This window comes from Diorhabda carinulata, chromosome 1, assembly GCF_026250575.1.
Source record: "Diorhabda carinulata isolate Delta chromosome 1, icDioCari1.1, whole genome shotgun sequence".
Lineage (NCBI taxonomy): Eukaryota > Metazoa > Arthropoda > Insecta > Coleoptera > Chrysomelidae > Diorhabda > Diorhabda carinulata.
Window position 1 is genome coordinate 34,970,657 of NC_079460.1, and position 23,015 is coordinate 34,993,671.

At 32.0% G+C, this 23,015-nt stretch overlaps 2 protein-coding genes across 4 annotated transcripts; one reads left to right on the plus strand and one right to left on the minus strand.

The window, feature by feature from the left end:
* Positions 1-966: 966 nt before the first annotated feature.
* On the minus strand, positions 967-11,850 carry LOC130900928 (uncharacterized). Of its 2 annotated transcripts, none has more exons than XM_057811947.1 (5): positions 11,809-11,850; positions 7,581-7,875; positions 6,359-6,724; positions 4,449-4,710; positions 967-2,313 (listed from the first exon to the last, which is right to left on the minus strand). In XM_057811947.1, the coding sequence occupies exons 1-5, from the start codon at positions 11,826-11,828 to the stop codon at positions 1,037-1,039; spliced, it is 2,220 nt and encodes a 739-aa protein (XP_057667930.1). In that variant the 5' UTR covers positions 11,829-11,850; the 3' UTR covers positions 967-1,036. The 2 variants fall into 2 exon arrangements, with proteins under 2 accessions (XP_057667930.1, XP_057667923.1); XM_057811940.1 differs by lacking the exon at positions 11,809-11,850 and adding an exon at positions 11,360-11,641.
* Positions 11,851-14,531: 2,681 nt separating this feature from the next.
* On the plus strand, positions 14,532-20,043 carry LOC130900949 (THO complex subunit 3). Of its 2 annotated transcripts, XM_057811972.1 has the most exons (5): positions 14,566-14,844; positions 15,172-15,533; positions 15,663-15,824; positions 16,472-16,706; positions 19,714-20,043. In XM_057811972.1, the coding sequence occupies exons 1-5, from the start codon at positions 14,647-14,649 to the stop codon at positions 19,939-19,941; spliced, it is 1,185 nt and encodes a 394-aa protein (XP_057667955.1). In that variant the 5' UTR covers positions 14,566-14,646; the 3' UTR covers positions 19,942-20,043. The 2 variants fall into 2 exon arrangements, with proteins under 2 accessions (XP_057667964.1, XP_057667955.1); XM_057811981.1 differs by lacking the exon at positions 19,714-20,043 and having other exon boundaries at positions 14,532-14,844; positions 16,472-16,796.
* Positions 20,044-23,015: the final 2,972 nt, after the last annotated feature.

Below are 23,015 nucleotides of genomic sequence, written 5' to 3' on the forward strand. Positions count from 1 at the left end.
GCTGCAAGTTTCAAAAATATTGAAAGCAATACTGAAGTATCTTATGACTTCTGATATAATAAATAGTGACACTAAATTTGAGAATTGTTGCTTCAAAATAACAATTTAATAATTGTGAAAACACTACTCAAGTTTTGAGGTATGGCAACATTGATATGAAAATGTCAAATCTGACATTGCCATTATAAATTTTGACATTTTTAATGTTGAACGTACTCAGAACGTGTTGTAATACTGGCTTCAGCTTTTGTAACGAAACATCATCTCAAGCCACCGAGTTTCGTCACCGAATTTACTCATGGACGCATTTCACTACAGGATGAAGTTTGCGAAGATGTGTGCGCGCTGGATACCGCATAATCTTACAATCGCCCAAAAAAAGCTCGTGTCGATTAGTGCAAAAAATGCTGAAAAAATTTAATTACGGTATTGCGAAAGATTTCTATAAGACGAATCATGGATCTATGCATATTAACTCGAAGCTAAACAACAATCGACTGTATGGGTCTTTCAAATGAGCCAAAGCCATCAAAAGTTGTTCGCGCACGAAGCATTTCAAAGCAAATAGTCGCCGGTTTTTCTGAAATAAGTGGATATATCGGCACCGTTCCATTAGACCAACGAAGAACGTTCAAGTCTGAATGGTACATCAGCATTTGTTTGCCAGAAGTGTTCATCAGTAAATCAGGGAAACCGTTTGCCGAAGAATCATTTTGAGAACGCACTCTATTTACTATATGAGGCAAAGAACTTATGGACCACATTACGTATATACAAACAGGAAAAATATCAGTAAATTCTCAGGTTTGTGCCTTGAGATAAAATATAATATTTTTTCTTTGTATAATGAATAACTATTGAAATACCGTTCAAATGATACATAAGTTGAAAAAGACGACCTTCAAAGAAAATAAGTCAATTAAGTTACGAATGTCAAAAAGGTTGATGAAATAGTTAACTGTCTTATTTTTATATTTGTTGTATTATGATTTTAATACAAGTACATCTGATGCGTTTGGAAAATTAAGTGAACTTATCAGTTACAAATGTTCAAACTATTAGATGCTCCATTAGGTAGACTTTTCGATCTGCAACATTCGTCAATTGGGGAAATACAAAATCTCTCGAATTTCGAACTATTACATCGTCTCAATGGTGAGGAGGACGAACAAAATTCATCTTCATTATCTAATTTTCTCCACAAAGTTGGATGGTTTAAAGGTAATGGTGGCGGCTCATATGAATGAAATTCAGATACATTATAAACGACGTTGAAGGCTCCTTCAAAATCCCTCTCTGAAATCGTACTTAATTTTCTACTGCTTTTTCTCTTGGTTAAAACACGCTCATAATACTTCGGTGAAAGATATCCATCACTGATAGAATACATTGATGGAGCAGGGGATATATTATTTTCATAAACCGTTTTAGTAGCTCCTATTAATTTCGGATGTCGCTTTATAGTGCAGTACATAACGGTTGCAGTTACTGTTATTAATACCAGGAGAATTACTATGTAAAGTGCTATGATCAATACTTTATCTTTATTGACAATCCACGGTTTATCGTCCCATTGGTGGGATACTAACAAATCCGTACAATCAAATGGCGATACTGTAGTTTCATTTCGTTTTAACAAACATATTATATATGTTTTACCGAATTTCAATCGTCGTAGTTCAACGACTTCTTCAATATTATATTCACAACCAACGTCGTTGTGATCATTTGTATCAAACCAAATCATATAATCCGTTTCTACAGAATTTCGAAGTTTGATTTCATAATATGGGGTATCATCTATTTCATAAAAATCGTAGGTTATGGTACCATTTCTTACCGATACTGTATGACTATACAGTCTATCGTTTTTTGCCGTGAAAGAATTTCTTTTCGAACAATCATTACAGCTAATATTTATTAAATTATTGTTTATTGGTGGTAAAGTAATCTCTGTTGGACTTATAGTACTAGTTGTTGGAAGAAAACTAGTTCTAGGCGATTCTGTTGTTTTTGTAGTACTTGTGAACCGATTCGTTGTGGTTGAGTTAGATTCTGGTGTTATTGTAATTGTAGTAGTTATTGGTGTTGTAGTTGTATTATAATTTGATGTGGTTGTGATTATATCAAATTTTGATGTGGTTGATGAACAGAAATCAACGTCTGTGTAATTTTTTTCTCCTTCATTAGTTGAACAAATAAATGGTATGTTACCACCACCGAAATGTGTGTAATATTCTTTTTCGTAAAATTCTTTGAACCACAACAAATCACAATTGCACAACCACTTATTGCCTGATATGTTGATGAGCCCTAAAAATATATATTGCGGTTAGAATATGAGAATATGAGATTTGATTGAATCTATATATAAGCCCCGTCTTGTTTCAATTAATACACCTCTGAAAAAATTAGTGTAACATTGTTATGTTTTTCCTATTTTTCATTAGGCATTTTGTCAATAATAATATTCTAGCTTACAACTTGTTTTGAAAAAAAGATCAATGATTAAATATAAATAAACGTTAGGCCAACAACTTTTCACAAACATTAACGAAACGTTACCATGCATTGTATTTACAAGTTGTTTTTAATCCATGCGATGTTTCAATTTTCCCATTGATCTTGTAGGAAATCCTCCCACATCCCTTACATTTCATGCCATGGCGATTCTGTGGGCGAAAGATCAGGGCTATTTCAAACTCATTCCAACAATGGAAAATTGTTGCCCTTGAACCATTTTAATGCTGTTTTTGTCGTACCTATAGCACGAATTTCCGTCTCAAAGTTTCTTCTATCGTGGTTAACGAAAAATGACTTGTAGTGCTGCCGTGTCACATGATCGTGTCTAGGGTAGTTTCCTCAATTTTATTTTTTGTTCTTTGCCACCATATGAAAGCTGGATAACTTACGATAGGTCGCACAATGGATTTATATATCTAGTTTATCATTTCGGGTCTTAAGTCCCATGTTTCTCCGACCATTCTACAGCAGTTGTATAAAGCACTTCGTGCCTTATGACTTGCTCGTTGGAGATGTTGTCTTCATGTCAGTCTCTGATCGAAGGTCACCCCGAGATAGTTAATTTCTGACCCAAGGGTTAGCTGAACATTTTTGGAATGTATTGGAACATTGGAAGGTTTATGCTCAGAGCAGATATACGAGGCTGGTCAATAAGTACTTAGCCTACAAATGAAATAAGAAAGTTTTGGAGAAGTGCCGAATTTATTTTTCAATATAGTCTCATTTTAGTTCGATTCATTTGACCTAGCGGTGCTCCGGTGCTCCAGCTTCTATAACCCGTCTATAAAATATGTTTTCTCGAGGTTTGCAAAGTAGGCATCCTTGACGATGATAACCTTACCATTCGACTCAACTTCTACATGGCGAGTAGCTCTTTAAAGTTTTGAAACAAAAAGAAGTCGTATGGTACCAAATCTGGAGAATACGGTAAATGAGACAACAGTGCGTAACCTAATTCGACCAATTTGGTCGTGGCGAGGGTGGAAGTGTGAGCTGAAGCCCTTTTTCTTTGCCAAATGGATCCGTTTTTCAGTTCAATAATTTGGCATAGTACAGTGACCTTTGCCTTTTTTCAGATAGTTGATGTATATTATACGCTATGTGAATCTGAAAAAATGGTGGCCATCACATATCCGGCCGGATAGTCTTCGGTTCTTTTTTGGAGCACTTTCATTGAGTAAAATCCACTGTTTTAACTATTCGTCGGTCTATGATATGTACCAGTGGATCCATGTTTCGCCGACTGTCACGAAACGACACAGAAACTCCTTTGGATTGTACTTAAACGCCATACACTGCTCTGGAGTGATCTCATGGCACTCATCGTGCCGACAGCTTTCTCACGCCCAAAATTTCTTACGAAATATGATCCAAGCGATCTTCTGGAATGTCTATAGTATCTGTCATCTCTCTCAGTTTCAATCGGAAGTCTGTCAATACGATATCGTCGATTTTTGTCATATTATCCTCGGGCGTCGAACAAGAAGACTCACCATACACAGTATCCGAACGCTATTCCAAAAATAGCAATCGAATCATCGACCGATATTGGTCTTTTTCCATTTTTCTCAAATTTTCGGTCACGCCCGCTTCCACATCCGTCAAAGTCCAATAATTTTGGACATATTTACGAGAATGTACTATTCAATAGTAAATTTTTTTTTAGATAGTGACGACATCAGCCTGGGAAGGCTAAGTACTTGTTGGACTGCCCCCTCGTACATGGTATTTTCTTGAAAATAGAGTATATTTACATAGCGAATAGGTTAACGATAGACTCACTCAAAATATATAGTAGATGATTCAATGGCCAAATATGTGAATACTAAAAAGATCTTTAATAGCTAGGACATGAAATATTTTTTGAATTGCCCCTGTGATCTCAATTGACACGTTATGTATAATTAAGATATAAATATGATTACCAGTTGAAACATAATCAAAAATTCCTTCTGGTAATGATTCCAGTTTATTGTTATCTATCGATAAAGAGCTCAGAACAGCTCCTACACCTTCAAACACCTTCGCCTCCATTGCCATGATTTCACTACTAGATAGAAAAATTTGATAGACGTTTGGTATATCTACAAATGAATAGCTTTTCAAGTATAGGATGGAATTAAATCTCAAGTCCATTAATACTAGTGATTTTAGCGTTGAGTTTGTTCCAGTCAAGTTCACTAGACTCTAAAATATATAAGAAAACGATAAGCTATATCAATAAAATATGCCCAGCTTAAGTAATTATCTATTTTAAACAAGAGGTGTAAATGAAAATTAGATTTTCAATACTCTGATTGTCAATCTAACGATTTGCAATGTTCCGCGGGCATTAATTCCGATGACAAGCCTCACAATTTTGATGGATCAACTTGTAATCTTTGATAAATTATCACAAAAAAATTATAAATGCCTTATTTCGATATTATATGTATGCAATTTAGTGTAATGTGGAATTCTCACTACCAATTTTAACAAATACAGAAGTGTTGATCGTCTTCTAAGATAAAACAAACACAAACTAAAAATCTGTCTTTGATAAATGCAGTTTTTCCGTGGTCTGAATCGGCTATATACTTTTCTGTTCGACTCCACGAAGCAAGACAATCCTCATATGATAGATCTTGCAAAAAAATAACAAACAAGAGGTGGGAATGTATCTCCTGCATACTGTTATGGACGATTATAAGGTCGGAACATTAGAGCCTCAACTCCACTTACATTATCATAGAATGCTTATCCGTCTATTAGCAGGATGGTCTTAGGCACATGTAGCAAAATATCCTTTCTAGAGCTCCCATTTATCAAAAATAGGCAGTTTCGAAAGAAATTTATCAGTATTGCCGAATATCAAAAAGTTCTAAAAACTCAATTGAAATTTTTCCAAAATTCAATTAGCTAAGTTTCATTCGCTCATTGCATTGCAAGTTGCCATTACATTATGCCCCAAATATTTAGAAAGAGAGAGAGAGATGCTTTATTTTCAAAACATTGTTACAATTTGTGGACAAACATAAAAATAACTAAATAAACATAGGAATAGAATAAAATTTCAATATACAGAAGAAAACCACAATGACTAACAAAATTATATGTAACAGTAATAGGTAATAATTAGTATATAAGTCAATATCAAAATTAAACCAGTATGCAGTATGCCCGGAATTAAATATTATTATTAGAAGCCGTTTACAGAATAGAAGGCACTTTCCAGTAAATATGCCCTCAAATTATTGCGAAATGCGGGAAAAGATGATATCGATTTGTATTCAATTCGCAAGTGATTGTGCATTTTTTTACATTGTGAAATATTGAGCCCTTAACTAATTCTGAACTTGGAATAGGTAGGTACAGGTCGTGCTCCGCGTTCCTGAGTGGATAGCCGTGCAACGATCAAGAGTCAAAATTTTTAATCTTTTAAAGAAGTCCCTGCAGTGACCCCTTCTGTTTAGTCCGAGTAAATATCTAACAGCTCTCTTGTAGTTTGAAGATTCGCTCAAATTGATTCGCACCACACGTATCCCAGAAGGGAAGGTCATATCGGAGATGTGACTCAATAAGGACGTAATAAACTGTTAAGGATGTGGATAAGTTCAGTTCTTTGGAAACTGATCTCAGCGCAAAACAGGAGGAACTTAATTTTTTGGGTAGGCGGCAATTAGGTCACTAGGTATGGTCCTATGAAGTAGCGTGAGATTAGGGTCGCTCCAAGAGGTATTAGATTTTTATTGCATCATGGCTGCTACTAACTACAACTAACCCTTTTCTCTTTTGTGTGGTCGCTAACCCTCCAAACGTAAAAATTTCTATAGATGATGTTATAAAATACATTTACCTGAGGTTCTAGAATACACCTGTTCAACTGGAATGAACTCAGAGTGTTAGATAATGGTTGTAAAGCACCAAAGGCAAAATCAACCATTATCGGTATGTCTGATCGAAATTCAAAATCAGTTATTTTACTTCCTTGGAAAGTGTTTTTTCGAATATAACTTATATTAGTGTTCTCTAAAACCAATCTAGAGAGATCTTGGAAAGGACTTTCACTGAAAGAGCGATCACCAATGTAACTAATTGTAGATCCTTTTATTTCTAGGATTTTTATGTTGTGTGAAAATCCCTCTAGCCAGTTTGACTGAATTCCTTTGTCGTTATATTCAATATTTTCCAGGATGAGATGAACATAAGTAGATTCGCATATCTGGAATTAAATCGTATTAGGTATATTAAATCGTTTGTACAAAATTCTGTAAAAAAAGAGCAAAAATTATAATGACACACAACACGGAATTAATATTTTCTGCTGATTAATATGTTTAATTAATTAATTTGTTAAAATAGTATATTATTCATCACCCAGTGAATAATAACTCATTATACGCGAGTAGAAAACTATATTTTATCCACGATAACAAAATATTTTTTGTTGTAAAACTTTTTTTTCTTACTTTATTAAAAGTACTATTAACTTATTCTAACACATATTCCATACAATATATTATTTTTCATTCAAACATAGTTATCGTTAATTTATAAATTAATTTCATTCATCAAAACCTATGGTACATTAAGAAACAGATATACGACAATGACATTTATGTCGGTGACATATTAATGCTCTGTACGTCAAACTGGAGGTCATGGGTTCGAATCTGGTCTAGGAAGATTTACTGTTTTAAATTTTTCTATTTGTGCATAACTAAATTGAAAATATTTAGTAGTGTTTTACCAAAACAATATGATGTACCTAAATCAAGGAAGCATCTGACAGCAATGATTAATGAATTTATTAATCACTGTCATTAATGGGTATTATTGAGGTCGAGCAAGCAGACGTATAATGGATACATTATACAACAGTCGTGGATAAAAGGCTTCATTGGCTATAATAATTATGCAAAAAAAATAAAAATAAAACAAAATTGTCTCTTTAAGTTTTTCTGTATCGAACTCTAATATTTACTGACTCTTATCCAATTTATTGATGGAAAAGCCTTTATTTAAATTTATTTGTAAAATGTAGGTACTAACGTACTTTGAAATTGGTATTTACTTACACTAAAATTGTTGCTGTTGACGATTTCTTCCGCTTTTATCCTTGTACACGTAACTTGACAATAAGCCTGATTATTTTGAATAAGACACGATTGTTTTTGTCTTAATTGATTGGGCTTCATTCCGTTTTCAAGTTTTGTTAATGAAGATCGGCCAGAACAATTTGTGGTTCCATTTTCATCCAAATCAAATATTCCCATGGTGTTATCCAGTATTATCAAAGCAATGCAAATACAGAAGAACACGCAGGTGCCTGATATAATTAAAAATCTCCATTTGTCTTGTTGTTTATTTCTTCTGAAATATCAAACATCTTTTATGAAAAAGTCAATATCACTAAATTGAATTTAACTTGGTACTAACGACTTATCAATCGGCAATATAAATAAAACATACAATAGGAACTACTTAGGTACTAGTTATAAAAGAAACTAAATAAAAAGAAATCAAGTGTATGAGAGTTACTTCCATAGTAAGCAACGCTTTCGTCTAACGCCGTCAGCTGCACGTTGATCACGTATAGTTTGATGTCTACGTACCCGGCAACTTCGTCGACGTTCAGGCATTATAATGCTGCTCATTTTTACCAAATTTAGAAGCGAAGGTGAACTTGTCTAGATTTATCGGCAAGAATGTGAAGTGTACGGAAACAAAGTAATGGCCCAGAGCCCATTTTTGGTGTAGCCAAAAGTTACTATTACATCTCTCAATAGTCTGTTCGCAAAACGATCTCTCCGGAGATGGATGGAATCATCTAATATGAAATAAACTAAGGCACACATAGATGGACATTCTGCCTCTCTTGACTGGCCTTTTAACCAGAAATGGTCATCTAAAACGCCATCTCTATATTATGAGCATAATGGACGATCCGGAATGACGCTGGAGAGTGCCCAGAACTCACAATTACAAGGCTAAAACACTTGGGCAAGGTTGCCTTATTTGCTTTTCGAAGTACTTAGGTCTTTGGTAGTTTTAAGTGAGATATTACGGGCCTAACAGAAGGCCTATGCGAGTTACTTTCACTAACCGCCCACTACCCCATTTTAAACTAGGAACGTTCACGGAGCTAGATTTTTAAAAGACTTTGTGACTAGAAATTGTCACACAGAATTTATGCTATCATAAATGTTGAAAATTTGTCATTAAATTACTTAAAAACCAGCGAATGGCGGCAATTTTGACATTCTTGACACCTACACCAGACATGATTATTCATTATTGGATTGAATCGTAGCTAATTTAGAGACGTAATTACAGCCCATGAAGTGGGGGCACACTTTCCCTCCAAAAACCAAGGAAGTGTTTGCAAACTTTGTTACCAAGGAAGACCTATTTATAATGCAAAGTTGGCAATGTTATAATTTTTCGTATTTCCAATACGTCTTGAAAGAAAGATTTTTCAACTTGTTCAAAGTACTGATTTACCACACATATGACTTCATTATTTCAAAAAAATCGTTCACCGCGCGAATTTGGAAACAGTCTGTAATTGCTGAGCACTAAATCTGGAGAATATGGTGGACGTTCAACTAATTGAAAGCTTGATAGCATTATTTGGATTGTTATGGCTGGTTGCGTTATCCCGATGCCAGAGAACATCTTTGCTCACTCCTGGAGTTTTTTTTATCGCTTCACGTAAATTTCTGAGCAAATTGACATAGTAAACATGTGTAATGGTATTCCTTTTGCAGGTTATCTATTTAAATTATAACTTTAGTATGGTTACCAATCTTCCTTACATCTTGAATTTTTTTGGCGAGGGGGAACCTTTATGTTTCCACTCCCTACTCTACCATTTGGTCTCTACATCATCAAGATGGACTCATAACTCATACGCTGCTACTGCTCTTAGAGGAAAATTTTCTTTGTGTTGTCTGTACTTAGTTGAAAGAAGATATCTTTTCTAGTTTGCTTGTGTGTATAGTTCCCTCCATATTCAGTATATTATAGGTTTGTTCCAACTCATCAAAAAACCGTCCTTGGTAGTTTAGATTTTGTATACCAATATTTAATTAACGACTCTAGTCATTTGAAATATACAATTTTCTAACACTGCATACTTCACTCTATCTAAAACAGCTAAGTTCATATGATATTTCGTCCGACAGAAGCGCCATTCTGATCAAATTTTGAATTATAATTTACCGTCTACAAGCGGACAGTTTTTAAGCTAAGCCCCCATATGAGATGGTCCTCCTTACCTCTACCCTCCATAGCTCACGCATTAACTGACTATATGCGCCATATTCTTCGCGTTTTAAAATCCACTCTCGAACCCATACGGACATTTCATTCACAATGGCTGCACATTTCCTTTTTGATATTTCACAGCTTAAGAACCGAGGAAAATACACGTTATGTCAAATATTTGATACAAGTGTCAGATGTAAACGTAAACTCCTGAGTCTATAGTGTCTCAGGAGTAATGATGTCTATTATAATGGCAATTAGTGAAGCACAAGCACAAGAAACATTTCATTGTTTCTCTGCAAATGCCACGAATTTCACCAAATACCTACCATTGTTTCGGAATCCTCAAACGTAACGCTTGGCAAATAGTGGTTCATATATTTCTACCGTTATATAGGGACCACCCATTACATGGAAATTTTGCTGTAGATACTTCTATTTTGTTTAGGAACAAAAGAGTTTTGGGCACATAACGGATTTTGACCACTTCTTGATTTAGAACCATTCTAATGGAATAGATAATAGAAGTACACTCCATTTTGATATGTGTTTTCCGTCAAGAAAACAAAATTCTCAATTTTTATACTATTTAGAAACTACTTGCATTTAGTACAACTGTGAGAATTATTAATTTGAAGTGAAGATGAAGTTATATTACTATTGGTACTTGAATTGACAATATTTAACGAGTTCAAAGAACTAACATCGTCTATAGTTGTATTAGTACTTATTAGATTGTTGGTAGGATCGTGAACATTTACAATGTTGCTTGAAGTCGAACTAGTTGTTCCCGTTAAAATTTTCACTGTGGAATTCATTTTGTTTTTTATTGAGTCGTCTACGTAACCCTCCGCAACTGTGTTGGATTTCCACCCACCGTGCTTCTTTAGTTGAATTATATCACAACCGGAATCCACTAATAGAGACGCCGAAGAGCGTCGGAATGTATGTCCAGTGTAGTTTTTTGGATTAGGTAAATTCAAATATATTGCTATAAGCGAGGGAATATTTGAAAAGGTATTGATACCCACAACTTGTGTTTTGCATCTTCCATTTCTATACTGCAAAAAGAAATGATCTGTTGTGACATTTGTGGGTCTTTGGTTTTTATATTTTTTATAAATGTTTACCAAATTCAATCTGTTGTCAGTTTCACCAATAACAGTAAATCGACGTTGAACGTGAGTTTTTGTATCAAGTACTGTGATAATTGAAACATTTCCGGTATTATTAATATCATTACACTTCGTTTTATATAATTCCTTTCTCCGCAGTACTAAGCTTACATTAAAATTTATTGCTGTCACATCTTATTATTATCAAATGGTTTAGATTTTTTGGGTCTATAGTCAACTGATTTATTTTTCAAATATGCTACGAGTTTCGAGTATTTACTGATGTCTATGTCGTTATTTACCATTAGGGTGCCTTGCAGTTTTGAATAAGTCGACCAAAGTGTTGAAGACTTCCACATTTTGGATTTAGTTTTAAAATAAGCTAGTAGCACTTTTTCTGTGAAGCTGTGCAATGTGCATGCCTTTTTTAGTACGCCACTCTATAAAAGAATTATATTCCTTCGAATACCTACTGTGTGTTATTCATAGTCGCTGCAGTTGCCGATTCAACAACATCTTCTGGTGTGCAGTTTAAACTTTCTTCACTATTACTTTCCATCACTAATAATACTACACTCCTTTTAACTAGACACAAAACGGATTTTCTTGAACGAATATTAAGAAATAAAAATGGGACCGTTTCTCGGAGAAAAGAATTGACATGAGAAAGAAAGCGTTCATAGTCCACTCTTTTGATAAAACATCATAATTGCGTTAAAAAATGAACCGCTACCGTACTTTTTTCACGCTTTTTGACCGATCCAGAAATTACATTCTTTATGAATGCAAATGAATGAAAAAAAAAACGTGAATATTATAACAGACTTAGAAAAATTGTTAATTATTATCTTTATTAAATTACACTAAAAAATTGTCTTTCACCATACAAATTTTATGACTTAAAATACATAAAAAGACTTACTTTAGAATAAGATCATACATATTTGTGAAACTCACAATAATAACATGTGATATTATATCATGTTCAATCTGATAAATGTACACAATCCATAAAATTTAATAATGCAATACTGAAGTGGTATAAAATCTGGGAATAAATAAAGGAAAATCCACATTAATGTTATTGTTATGTTTTTTGCGATATTTTTATGTGATAAAAGGATCAATACGTTTCATAATTGAGTTAATAAATTATGGAATTAATCATGGCAAATTTTTGTAGCGAATATAGTGTTCGTTATTACGTGGTAAATTAAAAACTACGGATTTTGTTTCTCCGCTATGTACACACAGCGGTAGGTTTGTATTAACAGAAATATAAGAAAATATACACAAGTTAAGTGAAAAACATTCTAAAAAGTAAAACGCATAATGATTAATTACGTAAACAACTGTCAGCATTTGATTAGTGTAAATATAAAATTGTACATTGTAACAATACAGTTTTTTTTTTAAAAAGATTTTCAAAAGTAAAATCTTCAACTCACAAGAAATAGACACATGGACAAGTCGCATACTGGTAATAGCAAAATATTATTGGAAAATCTTAGAGGAAAAAGAAAACAATATAGATATAGCAAAATAGCACCAGTAACTGATGAAAATAATAACATTCGAAAAACTAAAACAAGCAAAAAAGAATGAAATAATGGGGGCAGAAAAGGCACAAGGAATGATAACATAGAAGTAAGACATAAAACAAAATACTTTGAAACTAAACCACTACAAGAAAAAGTAGAAAATATTAATTAAAAAAATTAAGTAAAAGAGAATTAAACTGAAAGCTGTGAAAAATTGATAACTCAATTTTAATGAATAGTAAGAAGTTGTGGATGCTAAGAAAAAGTTAATAGAAGGAAATTCCAAAAAAAAAAATGAATAGGAGAATCCAGTGGAGAAGATACAATACTTTAATAGGTATAACTCGTTAGTTGTTGCCCGATTACTTTGAACAAAATTCAAAAAGCATGTAGAAAACATGATGAAAGTAAATTGTGTGGGTTTTCCTCCCAACAAATCTTAAAAAATAAATAAAAATGCTTTGAAGAATTAAATATAATTAAAATAATAGAAAATACGAGCACATAAATACAAGTAAGAGGGAGAATATAATACAACATGATAAAAAATAGTATGAAAAATCAAAAGTGTGAATATCTACACATATTACAAGAATCATAATATAATGGGAAACCAGTTAGGGTAATACAAGTAAACCGGAACTGAGTTCAAAGCTCTGTTAAAATGTGAAGAAATAATGCTACTCATTAAATTTCTTATAATACTTAAATTACTTATGTCTGCAAGACGCCGATTGAGATGGTGATTTTTAATAATAACATTCTCACTCTCTTCCTTATCTATTGGCGAATATGGATTAAACTGGAAAAATCAAATATACTTTAAAGTTTGCAAGGAATTCTGTGAAATTTTGATTTTTTTTCAAGGCCAATAGCAGGCTTTTTTCGAGAGTTGTGGTAAAATTGTGATATATTTGATCACTCCAAATTGTTAAAGGTTTCTGTACTATTGAAAACAATGAGTTGAAGATATATTTTCAAAATAGTCAAAAATACCTCTATAATAAATTCAGTAGTTGATTGTCCGTATGTCATTATGATGGTAACAAAATTTTTTCAGCTCAGTTTCTTCGAAGATATCACTCCTACAAGAATTAGTTTTATAAAATAAGAATATTACTGAAAATTTCTATTTATTCAAATTCATTTCTCAATCTTAATGTTTTTTCCTGGAACAATGGATTAGGAAAAAATAAAATTACTAAATGATTTTTATCCTTTTTTGAATAATGAACTACATATTTACAGTGGAGAACAATAAAGATTTATTTTTACTATTGTCTATTGAATATATGAAAAAAACTATGAAATATGAAACTATGTGAAAAGTTTCTAAACAAACCGGCATTCTAATAAATAATTTTATTTTATGAAACTAAACTTTGTAGAGTGTTTCGGAATAGCACTCCAGCTCTCGGAAAATGATTCTAGAGATAAATATAAGGAAAAAAGTTGATATAACAAATCTTCCAAAAAATAATAGGAAGCCATATTGAAATTGTTATGCAAATTTGTTTGGTCTATACGTATTTTGACCTGAAAAATTGAATAAAATAGATCTTAGATCTGTAACTGTAATAGTCTTCACGTTAACTGACGTAAAATACAAAAAGCTTAACTCCAAAATACCCTTTTTTACATTTAGAATAAAATAACTTCGTTAAATGCCTAATAAATGCATTAAACTTTCAAATAAAACAAGCAAATTCAATCCTGAAGAGAATGATGTGTACAACCTTAATAAAAAGTAAACGCAAGTTGAAAATATCTTTATTTAACTGAATGAAAATAAAAGCAAAATTGAGCAAATTGTGTAAGTGTAAGTAACCTTACATTTAACGATGTTGTTCTATGTTATTCAATTTTTTAGATTAAAATACGTATAGACCAAACAAATTTGCATGACAATTTCAGACCCGAAACATTCAATATGTTTTCCTATTATTGGTGGATCAGGAATCCGGTTGAAATCTATCGCTCACTATAACTCGCTTACCAAGCGTTTTTGAAAGTTTTGTTATACCAACTTGTTTCCTTATATTTACCTATAGAATCATTTCCCGAGAGATTGGAGTGCTTTCCGAAGCACCCTGTATATTTTTAAATTTCAGATATCTCACAGCGTATGTTCTGTGGCAAAAGGTATTGTGAGGTTATGAAAAAATTACGCCTAACTTCAGTTGAGTTTACATTTTTATTGGTTATATTAATCTTTTATAATGGGATACACTTCAAAAAAGTATCAAGAAAAAATAACAGAAATTCAAAACCACTTTAAAACTCATAACAAATACAAAGAACATGTAGGACATTCTTCTAAAGTTCATTCAGTTGGATGGAGTTGTGATGGCAAAAGATTAGCGTCGGGTTCGTTTGATAAATCAGTTTGTGTGTATACTTTAGAGAGAGAAAGATTGGTAAGAAATATTTATTAGTTTTCTGTTTAATTATATTAGAATAATACCTATGCTTCCCTTGAACATTTCAAATTTATAAGCTATTATAATGTGTATCTGAAAATGTAGATTGTATTTGAAGTAGTTTCAAACAACTAAGTGATTATTAAATTGTATGTAACTTGATACAAATTGATGTGGTCTACACTACATCTTCTTCAATAAGCATTTAAAAGAATAATTGCTGTGTGGTATGAGAGATAAGTATAATAGGAAAGCAAAGAAAAATTTCATTCTAAATTTTTGAAGGAAGACATGGATCTAATTCCCATTAATAATATCTTTTAGAATAAAGAACATGTGTTCAAAGGCCATGGAGGTTCAGTGGACCAGTTGTGTTGGCATCAAAGTCATCCAGATTTACTTAGTACAGCAAGTGGAGACAAATCTGTCAGAATTTGGGATACAAGAATGCAAAAATGTGTTACAACAATTAATACAAAAGGTGAAAATATTAACATTACTTGGTCACCAAATGGTAATTCTATAGCAGTTGGAAACAAGGAGGATTTGATTACTTTTATAGATGCTAGGATGCACAAGATTGAAGCTGAAGAACAGTTTCATTTTGAAGTGAATGAAATTTCTTGGAATAATACAAGTGATTTGTTCTTCTTGACAAATGGCCAAGGTTGTGTTCATATATTAAGGTGAGGAGATTATTTATTATATTAAAATCATTTTTAAAAATTTTGGTAACTAATAACATTGAAGTCAAGTTCTTTGATATTGCCTTTAATTTTTATTAATGTTCTAACTAAAAGTTTTTGTTGTTGCAGTTATCCTGATTTAAAACGACAGCATATTTTGAAAGCACATCCAGGGACTTGTATTTGTATTGAATTTGATCCAACTGGAAAGTATTTTGCTACTGGTAGTGCTGATGCATTGGTGTCATTATGGGATATTAATGAATTAGCATGTAAAAGGGTTTTTACAAGGTAAATGCTATGACATTTAACATTTATTTTCATAAATCTAAAATAAAATCATTCAAAACAATGTAAATGGTCAGCATCATATAATGAGAAACAAATTATCAAATTCTGTGTCTTCCCATTGTCAGAACTCAAAATAAAGTTGTAAATTCGAAAATTAATATGTAAACATTATTATACTTGAATTTAGAATGGACAAATAAATCTCCATTCATTTTATTAGAAGCCTCACATAAAGTGTAGAAAGGCAACTCGTAACTAATCAGTCTCTGGGTGTAATATTCAAATAGTTCCTCAATCGTCTACATTTCTCAATTACAATTTCATCATTCATAAGTATAACATCAAAATCAGGTATAAGTATTTCTCTTTGTATGAAAATAATTTTGCAAAACATAATTTTACAATTTTACATGGAAAATTCAAAACATAACATACTAGATGTAGTCTGGTTGTGAGGAACAGGTATTTCCATCAGTGATAATAAAAAATGTGCATCTGGCTATATTAAAGTCACAAAATTTCATTATTAAATGACACAAACCATCAAATAAAATTCCATAATATTTATGAAAACTTTGAGTATAGTTCTTTATCAAATAATAAAATTTTACCATAGTAAACTCAACTTACATTTCTTTTTATTTTAGAATGGATTGGCCAGTGAGGACCATATCTTTTAGCTATGATGGACAGTTAATAGCTTCAGCATCTGAAGATTTATCAATAGATGTTGCTTTTGTAGAAACTGGTGATAAAGTTGCTGATATTTCTGTAGAAGCTGCCACATTTACAGTAGCTTGGCATCCATCTGCTTACTTATTAGCTTATGCTTGTGATGATAAGGATAGTTATGATAGGAAAAGAGATGCAGGAACTTTAAAAGTATGGGGATTCTCCAATGACTAATCAAGTTTTATTTTGTAATATGTAATTTGTAATAAAAAATCATATTTTTACAGTTAAGAACCGAAATTTTCTGAAGTTGAAGACTATATTGTCTGTGTATTATTCTTCTAATTATTTTTAAGTTGGTAAATGAAAATGTTGAGTACTTTATCAACATATGGGCCTAAAAAATTAGTAAATTCACTTTATTACAGGATCAGCTTGGTTTTACAAGAAATATTTATAAACTATCATTATTTTTCAACAGTCAAACTTATTATTTATTTAAGGTAACAAGAGACAATATCACAACCTTGGGTGCACAAGGTCGTGGCAGGGCTATTGAGCAGTCATGAAAATGTGTTGGCCATATTGTTGATGCATTCGAGGAGACAGGACATACTGGAGCATTGCTAGTGATTATTGTTTGATGAAGTTTGGCTTTTTTGAAGGAGTATAGTGAGAAATTGACTCATCAGGACGGTGAGTGCTATCAGAAGAAAGTTCAGAAGTATGGTTGTGAGCCATTTGGGCTGCTGTACAAAGATATGGAGGAAGGTAAGGACTGGTGGCCACGCGTGACCGAATTAGACACACTGGAGTACCTAGTTTTCTGCATGAACTTTACGACCAAAGAAGCTATAACGAATTACAAGAGTTTAGAAGCTCACAATTTCCTCACCTCTAACCTTGTATTTCCTTCTCATGCGAAAGTGCTGCTAGTAGAACGAGTGATAGTGCTTGGCAAGATTTGTATTCAACTTGTTGTGCATGCAGTACCATATTGTTCTTATTTCCTCTTGTTTGTCTGGAATCAGGATTTAACTCTTATCACATTTTGTCTCAATGTCCAAATAACTTTTCTTCTCACTTTAATTGCTTTCAATTAACCTAAATAATTTTATGTGTGTCCCTATATCTTTCCATTTGATGAAACAATATACAACTGAATATTGTTTCTTTCTACTTGATTTCAATTTCCCTGCTGAAATTTATGACGTCCCTAGAAGTAATTGATATTTTTATCAGATATTTATATATCAAACTAATAAATTCAGGTTGTCAGATCATCTTTGATATTTCTATAATTCCAGTATTTTACGGATTCTTGTTCAATCTCATTTCCTGGGCGTAAAACCCAAAATTTTCTCTATTATATTCATGTTTGATGTCAGAAAAGATGTATGGGTAATTAGTCCTTGGTATTATCCTTCACACTTTCCATCAATCTAGATTTTGAGAAGGTCGGGTTGTTGATAGAAATTTCACGCGCCTCTGACTCATTTTTTATTCTGACAAGGTATTTATCTGTCCTATGAATACTGTTCACTACTGCGCAGTCTATCATCTGTCAACAATTCTTCAAAAGAATGGAAAGACAAAGGTATGGTGCTATAATCACCCTGGTTTGTCTACGAAAAAAAGCATCAACAATATGGCCCAGTTGTCTTATCTGATTGCTAGATGGCGCTCGTCCCATAGGAGGCAAAAATGCAACCCGCATGACTCTTGAACCCCAAGAATCAGTTTTAGGTGTAATTTATTTGAACGGATACTTTCAAAAGTGAGATAAATTTGTTTTGATCAGTTTTTTTCTGGGAAAAAAATCTTAATAGTGTGGTGCAGTGAGTTTGAGTTTTCATGTATTATGAATAATAGAAACGGGTATTTCAATGAAAGTCTCCATCAACATCATCGACAGGTATCTAAAATGAGGCTAGACTATTATTCAAGAAACTAATACATATATGGGTAAAATTATCAATTCGGAAAAAATATGACTATCTCAGAACAACTGAAGTAGAAATTTAAAGTTTTTCTTTGTATTAAACAGTTTAAAACATTTTTTATAATTGAGATAAGATTACTCAATTAAACTTTTCAATTTATTTATGCGCCCCATAATACCTATTGACAGTAAGTAAGCAATACTTCTAAACCACTATGTATTTCATATAATAAATATAAAATTGATGGTTACAAAATAGTAGTACCTGTAAAATCTATTTTCAGGTTGATAAATTTTTTTTTCCATGAGTGTTAAAGGAATAAATGTGAATCAGAAATTTTATTTAGACCCTCATCATAATGAATATAAAAAATGTATATGATTTGCCAGGAGTAGGTGTGTTACTCTAAGGTTTATTTTGTCAAAATTTGACAAAATAAAAAGTTTTGACAGTCAAAGCACCAAGCTTAAGATCAGTAAGGCTATAGCTTCACATGTTTTTATTGTATTTTTCTATTATTAATGGAATTCACTTCGAAAAAGTATAAAAAACAAATAACAGAAATTCAGAACCACTTTAGAACCCATAAGGAACATATGAGACACTCGTCTAAAGTTCGTTATGTTGGATGGAGTTGTGATGGCAAGAGGTTAGCAAAAGAAACGACATAACGTTAATATTATAAGTTTATTTACATTAATGGCTGTTCGCATAGTCTGGTTGTGAGGAACAGGTATTTCCATAATTGATAATAAAAAATGTGCATCTGGCTATAATAAAGTCACAAAATTTCATTATTCAATGACACAAACCATCAAACAAAATTACATAATATTTATGAAAACTTTGAGTATAGTTCTTTATCAAATAATAAAATTGTACCATAGTAAACTCAACTTACATTTCTTTTTATTTTAGAATGGATTGGAGTGTTTACAATGTAAGTCCTGTGATACTTTTCATTTGAGTTACATAAATCTAAAATAGATTCAAGACTTGATAATTTACTGAGAACATTAATAAATATAGAAACATTGCAATTCTCAATACCAGACAGAGTTAACAAGAACTCTCTTAATGGAGTAACCCCTTAAAAGACTAATTAACCCTTCTTATAATCAGAAAAACACAGAATCACCTTATTCAAATTCATTCTTCGTCATCTATTTCCGCAAATTAGACTAAACTAAGTTGAAAAAAAGAGTTAGGAACAATTGAAATAATGAATAACTTTTGATATGTAAATGTATTTATTGAGAACTTTTTTGTTTTAGAATGAATCGGTAAGTGAAAATATCTCGATCAGTTATGATGGACAGTTAATAGCTTTTGTATCTGAAGATGTACTAATTGATGTTGCTTTCGTGGAATCGGTTCATAAAATTGCTGATATTTCTGTAAAACCTGTTGCGTTTGTAGTTGCTTGGCATCCATTAACTTACTTATTAGCTTATGCTTGTAATTATATAGATGTATCAACAACATGGATGAAGGAACCTTGAAAATACGGGGATTTTCTAATATTTAATGAATTTCTATTTTGTAAAATTCAATTTGTAATATAAAATCACGTTTTTACTTTAATAAATTTGAGGGTGTTTCCACTCTTCTACTTTCTTCCTGCCAATGCTCTTAATTCACAGAAGCTAAACATGAGCGCTTCCTTAGAATCATTTCATATGTGAAGGAATACAGTTATTTTTAGTTCGTCTCGTATTTAATTCATCTCACGTTGTAATAGATATTTTTAACTAAATTTGCTCCCCTTGAACAAATTTCAGCTGAATCTCTACATTTAAATACTCTTTCCTCCCCTGATGGGTCCTTTTAAAGAAGTTAAGCCGCATTTTTCAGGATCAATTATACCCACCGCTCCCATTATATTAAATTTTGTGTCAATAGAATAATTTTCAAAATCTATACATTATTCAGATATAGATACAGGTAAATTCTGATTTTTGGACAAAAAGAAAACGTTTGCCAGGTGTTGAAAATTGAAGGAAACATAAAAATAAATTGTTTCGGTATTAGAACAACGTCTATTAATAATAAATATATATTAATCTAACACGAATTTCCGTATAAGAATGGACTCCATTTTTAAACGATTTTTGATCATTTTCTGTAGTGGGCTGGTGCCCCCGAATAACAGTTTCATTTTGACAGCCAACTAGACGATGCGTTATCATAGAGATATTACCATATCTCTATGTGCGTTATTCGGTCTTGTGTGAAGGTGGTTTGAGGTTAATCAAATTTTAAGATATTACTTACAATAGATTTTAGAGTTTTTATACAAAGTGAGTGTAGTCATAAATTATGAACAAAACATACAGATTTACAGTGAAGAAGTTTCTTGGAAAGACCTAACCTTAAAATGAATGACTTAAACAAACTTTTAAATTCAAATATTTCCAAAGTCAACTGTCAAACATAAATCAGCTTTACCAACCGACTACCTATGTTACGGTGTAATTTCCCTAATGTATATTTTTCACAATTTTTCTATATAATTGAATAACGTGAATAATATAAAACACTCGTGACAGAAGGCCTTTCCAGCATTCTTTCCTTCGGTCAGTCGCGCTCGTGCCCGAACTTGGAAATTCTGCTGGAATGAAAAGCCTTCTGTTACTTGTATTTTGATATACTATAGAGATGAACCTGATATATCATGAAAAAATTAGCGAACAAAACTAAAGTGCGAAAATTTTTTTGGGTTGTGTTTTAAATTTGAAACTTCCATCGAGCGCGACGTTTGGAAACTGAAATGAAAATCTCGTTCTGTTAGGATTCGCACTCAGTTGATAGGTGATTTATCTGACTCAGGATCATTGTTTCCGAAAAGTTGTAAAGTAAAATATAATATGAAAGGTTTGATAATATGATATTTGACTATATCGGTTTAATGAAAAAAGTAGTCCGCTGATTTATCCGTTGAGGAAGAGTCATAAGTTAATTTATAAAAGAGTCTAAGTGCATTTTAGTTGCTAGATGTTGACTTTTACTTAGCGAAAAAAACAGTTTCTATTAGTAGGTGGGATGCTTTCGTACGCCATGAGGTAGATTCATTCGGGATAGTTGAAAAGCCAATTAAAGTTGTTGAATTTTTATTAATTATTACAAAAATATTTATTCATCAAAGAACTAACTAATATTATGTGACTTGACTCATAGTCGACAAATATTTCTTTAGAAAAATAACAAAAAATAAAATCGTTAGTAGGTAATTATACATTTGGCTGTTACTTTGGAACTTGTTGCACATTATAATTATTTAAATTAACTACAAAAGCAAAAAGTTTTACCATTCTAGCTGTACTGCCCCCCGTCCCGTTCGTGGTTGAGAATCAGGTTGGATTATGTCTTCTATATCAGTGAGAACTTTTCCGACGTGATAAACAACAGAAATCTTTTTTCCAAATTTCACGACACATAACAATTATCTTTAATATCCGCTGGTATTAATTTCTTCGGGTGTATATGTATACGTGTGTCCCACAACGAGTTAAAATTATCTGTATATGGCAAAATACTTATATTGAAATCATGAAAATTTGTAATTTTGGATTTTCGGGTACGATCTTTTTAACTAAAATATTTCCAAAGATGGCCGACTTCCAGTTCTAGGTACTTGAAGTCCATTATAACTTTGTTATTTTAAATAGAACACCATGTATATTAATACATATTTGAAATCTACGTAAAATTTGAGTATACTTTTGTCTAAAAACTTTTTTCGAAAAATGCATACTTCGAGAAACCATCCTCGTAAAAAAATAATTTATTAGGGTCTGCAACGGTCAAATTTTTTACAAAAAAATTAATAACTCAAAAAGTACGCATTTTTCGAAAAAAGTTTTTAGACAAAAGTATACTAAAATTTTACGTAGATTTCAAATATATATTAATATACAGAGTGTTCAATTTAACATAACGGTAGAACCGGAAGTCGGCTATCTTTGAAAATATTTTAGCTAAAAACATCGTATCCGAAAACACAAACGTAAAAATTTTCATGATTTTACTATAAATATTTTGCCATATACAGATAGTTTTAACTCGTCGTTGGACATGGGATTTACCCGGTTTTCTTCCTTTATTAGTTTTTGGATATTAACTATCAGGTTGACTTAATAAAAATATTTCATTTTGTTAGAAGTAGAATTCGTCATAAAAGAAGAAATATATGTTATAGTGCATTTAATTTTATAAAAAAATAGTTTTGATATACTGATATTAATAAGATCTAAGGGGGAACATTCGTACGCCCCTGTTTAACCGCCCGAATGCACCCCTTGCTTTTGCACAAAATTAAAATACAACTATATACAAATTCTAAATTAGTTTAAGAAATATAACAGTTAAAACTCAAAATAAACAAAGTTAATATTAAACAATCAATGGCTTGCTTGTGTACCGTTTTTTTTTAATAAGGTTACATTAGACTCTGAGGATTCCATTTTGAATTTCTTTGTGTCCTCTGTACACGATAAATAAAAATTCAAAAACCTTCTAGAATAGCGCTGTTCTAGACGAAGGGTGTGGTATGAATGTTGCAATTGTAGATAAAATG